This window comes from Silene latifolia, chromosome Y, assembly GCF_048544455.1.
Source record: "Silene latifolia isolate original U9 population chromosome Y, ASM4854445v1, whole genome shotgun sequence".
Classification (NCBI taxonomy): Eukaryota; Viridiplantae; Streptophyta; class Magnoliopsida; order Caryophyllales; family Caryophyllaceae; genus Silene; species Silene latifolia.
In genome coordinates this window covers 442,530,692-442,533,048 of record NC_133538.1, presented here as the reverse complement: position 1 = coordinate 442,533,048, position 2,357 = coordinate 442,530,692, and the positions used below count along the sequence as shown (strand labels likewise).

Here is a 2,357-nt window from a genome sequence, read left to right as displayed (position 1 = left end):
TGATTGCATAGCTTACAACTCCAAATGCGAAGCTTGCCAAATCCATTCTCCATTCATCCACCAACCATAAGAGCTATTGCACTCCATCTCAGCTCCCTGGCCGTTTATGAAGTGAGGAATGAACATTGTAAGCAAGCTACCCCAAGCTCCTGGACAAAAAGTTTTTATGCTAGCCATGACCAACTACTTTTCAAAATGGATAGAGGCAGACTTATACATGCAAGTCAAGGAGAAGGATGTCATATCATTCATCAAACGCAACATCATATGTAGATATGGCATCCCTTCAGAAATAGTCTGTGACAATGGTACTCAGTTCGTGGGAAAAAGGACAATGGCTTTTTGTGCACAATGGAACATTAACCTGGTAACCTCCACGTCAGGCTACCCAAAAGCCAATGGTCAGGCAGAATATAGCAACAAAGTGGTAATCAGTTGCCTGAAGAAAAAACTAAAAAGACGAAATGGCAGATGGGCTGAAGAACTCCCCTTAGTCCTCTGGGCTGACTGGACCACACCTAAGACATCCACAGGCCAGACCCCTTACTCCCTGGTCTATGGCTTTGAAGTAGTAATCCCAGAAGAAATCCATGTACCAACCACCAGAAGTAGCCTGAACACTATAGAGGAGAACAGACCACTACTACAAGATAGCCTGACCCTGGCCGAAGAATTAAGAGACGCAGCCAAGATAATAATAGCTTCCTACCAGCAAACAGTAGCCAGAAGCTACAACAAAAATGTAAACATCAGGGTATTCAAAGAAGGGGACCTGGTCCAGTGAAAAGTTTTCCCTAACACCAAGGATAAAAATGCTGGCAAGCTAGCCCCCACTTGGGAAGGACCTTACCTGATTGATGCAATAGTAGGACAGGGAGCCTATAGGCTACAGACCCTGGACAGAGAAATGATCCCCAGATCCTGGAACATTTCCCACCTAAAACTATTCCACATATAAACCTAATTTCCTATGATCCAAATCAGGTAAAACAACTCACTTTATCTTGCCTAGCTAAAATTTTATACGGAAAACCCCTGAATAAAATCATGTGACCTGAACAATGCTATGTTTTTCTGCTAACTGCCATCTTGCCTAAATATCTTCCTATCTTATTTAAATATAAATCCTACTATGTCTTTCTATTATATTCCTGCTTTGTTGAATCCAGAAAACTTATTTTACGCCCTTTTCCATAATTTATATATTACATGCAGGCTTAAACAAATGTTCAGGATTGAGGGCCACTCCACCCAACCTGAAAACCATCTCAGAAATGCTTCACAAAACTTGGCACCTGCTTGCCTGACCCAAAAACCACATACAAAAAATTGAGCTCAGTACAAAAAACAAAAAGACAAGTACGATGGTAAAAAAGACCAGACCACTTGTCTAAAAGACCTCCTGACAGGCTGGGGGCCATAAGCCCCCCCGACTGGCAACTTCCCCTCTTACTTAAAAAAGCCCTCCTGACAGGCAAAAAGCCATGATTTCCTGAAAAGGATTGAGGGCCATAAGCCCTCCTGATAGGCATTTTTCTAACAAAATATTTTAAAAGCTGCGTTATTTTAGGCAAACATTCAAAGAAACAGGAACACGCCTTCAAATTGCATAAAAACTAAGACAGCAGATCCAAAGATGCCCAGGGAACATCCCTCCTGGGTAGGACAAAACACTGGCAATATCTAAAAATTATTTGTCCAGGGAACATCCCCCCTAGACGGGACAAAAAACAACTACCTTAAAAACCAAAGTCAACTAGCCTGCCTTAGAAGTAGTAGCAAAACTAATTCCTTCATCAGCTAGCTCCTCTTCCTCCTCGTCATCCTCTTCATCAGCAGCTTCACCGCTCTTCTCCTTGGATGAGGGAGAATCAACCTCGTCATCAGCATGCAATTTGCAGAGGTCAGGATAAGTGGCATTGAGATCAGCCATCTCCTGATCAGGGTTCCAGTAAGGCCTGACTTAAATGAGCTCCTTAATAGCATCTACATGACCCTTACCAAAGAAGTACAAGGCAGCATCCTTATATCTACCTTACACCAAATCCCACTCAGCAGCCAGCTCCTCGTTCACCTTCAGTTGATCCTGCATATGCTACTTCTCAGCCATCAACTCTTCCTTAACAGTGTCAAGCTTGGCCTGGAGAGATTTCAGAGCATTCTGAGGAGAACTCAACTTTGATGCTTCCACCACCAACCGTGCCTTTCCTGCCGCATTATCTTTCTTTAAAGACTCATTCTCCGTTTTTGCCACCTCCAAATCTGTTTTCAGGGATGCAACATCCTTCTTCAGGCATTTCACCTCCCAGTTCAAAGTATCCTTGACACCATTTGCAGATTCCAGCTGGCAGGCACCC

At 43.3% G+C, this 2,357-nt stretch overlaps 1 protein-coding gene across 1 annotated transcript; it reads left to right on the top strand.

Moving 5' to 3' along the window:
• The first annotated feature begins 334 nt into the window (after window positions 1-334).
• On the top strand, window positions 335-784 carry LOC141632683 (uncharacterized). The gene has a single exon (XM_074445205.1). It carries the CDS (start codon window positions 335-337, stop codon window positions 782-784), a length of 450 nt encoding a protein of 149 aa, XP_074301306.1.
• Window positions 785-2,357: the final 1,573 nt, after the last annotated feature.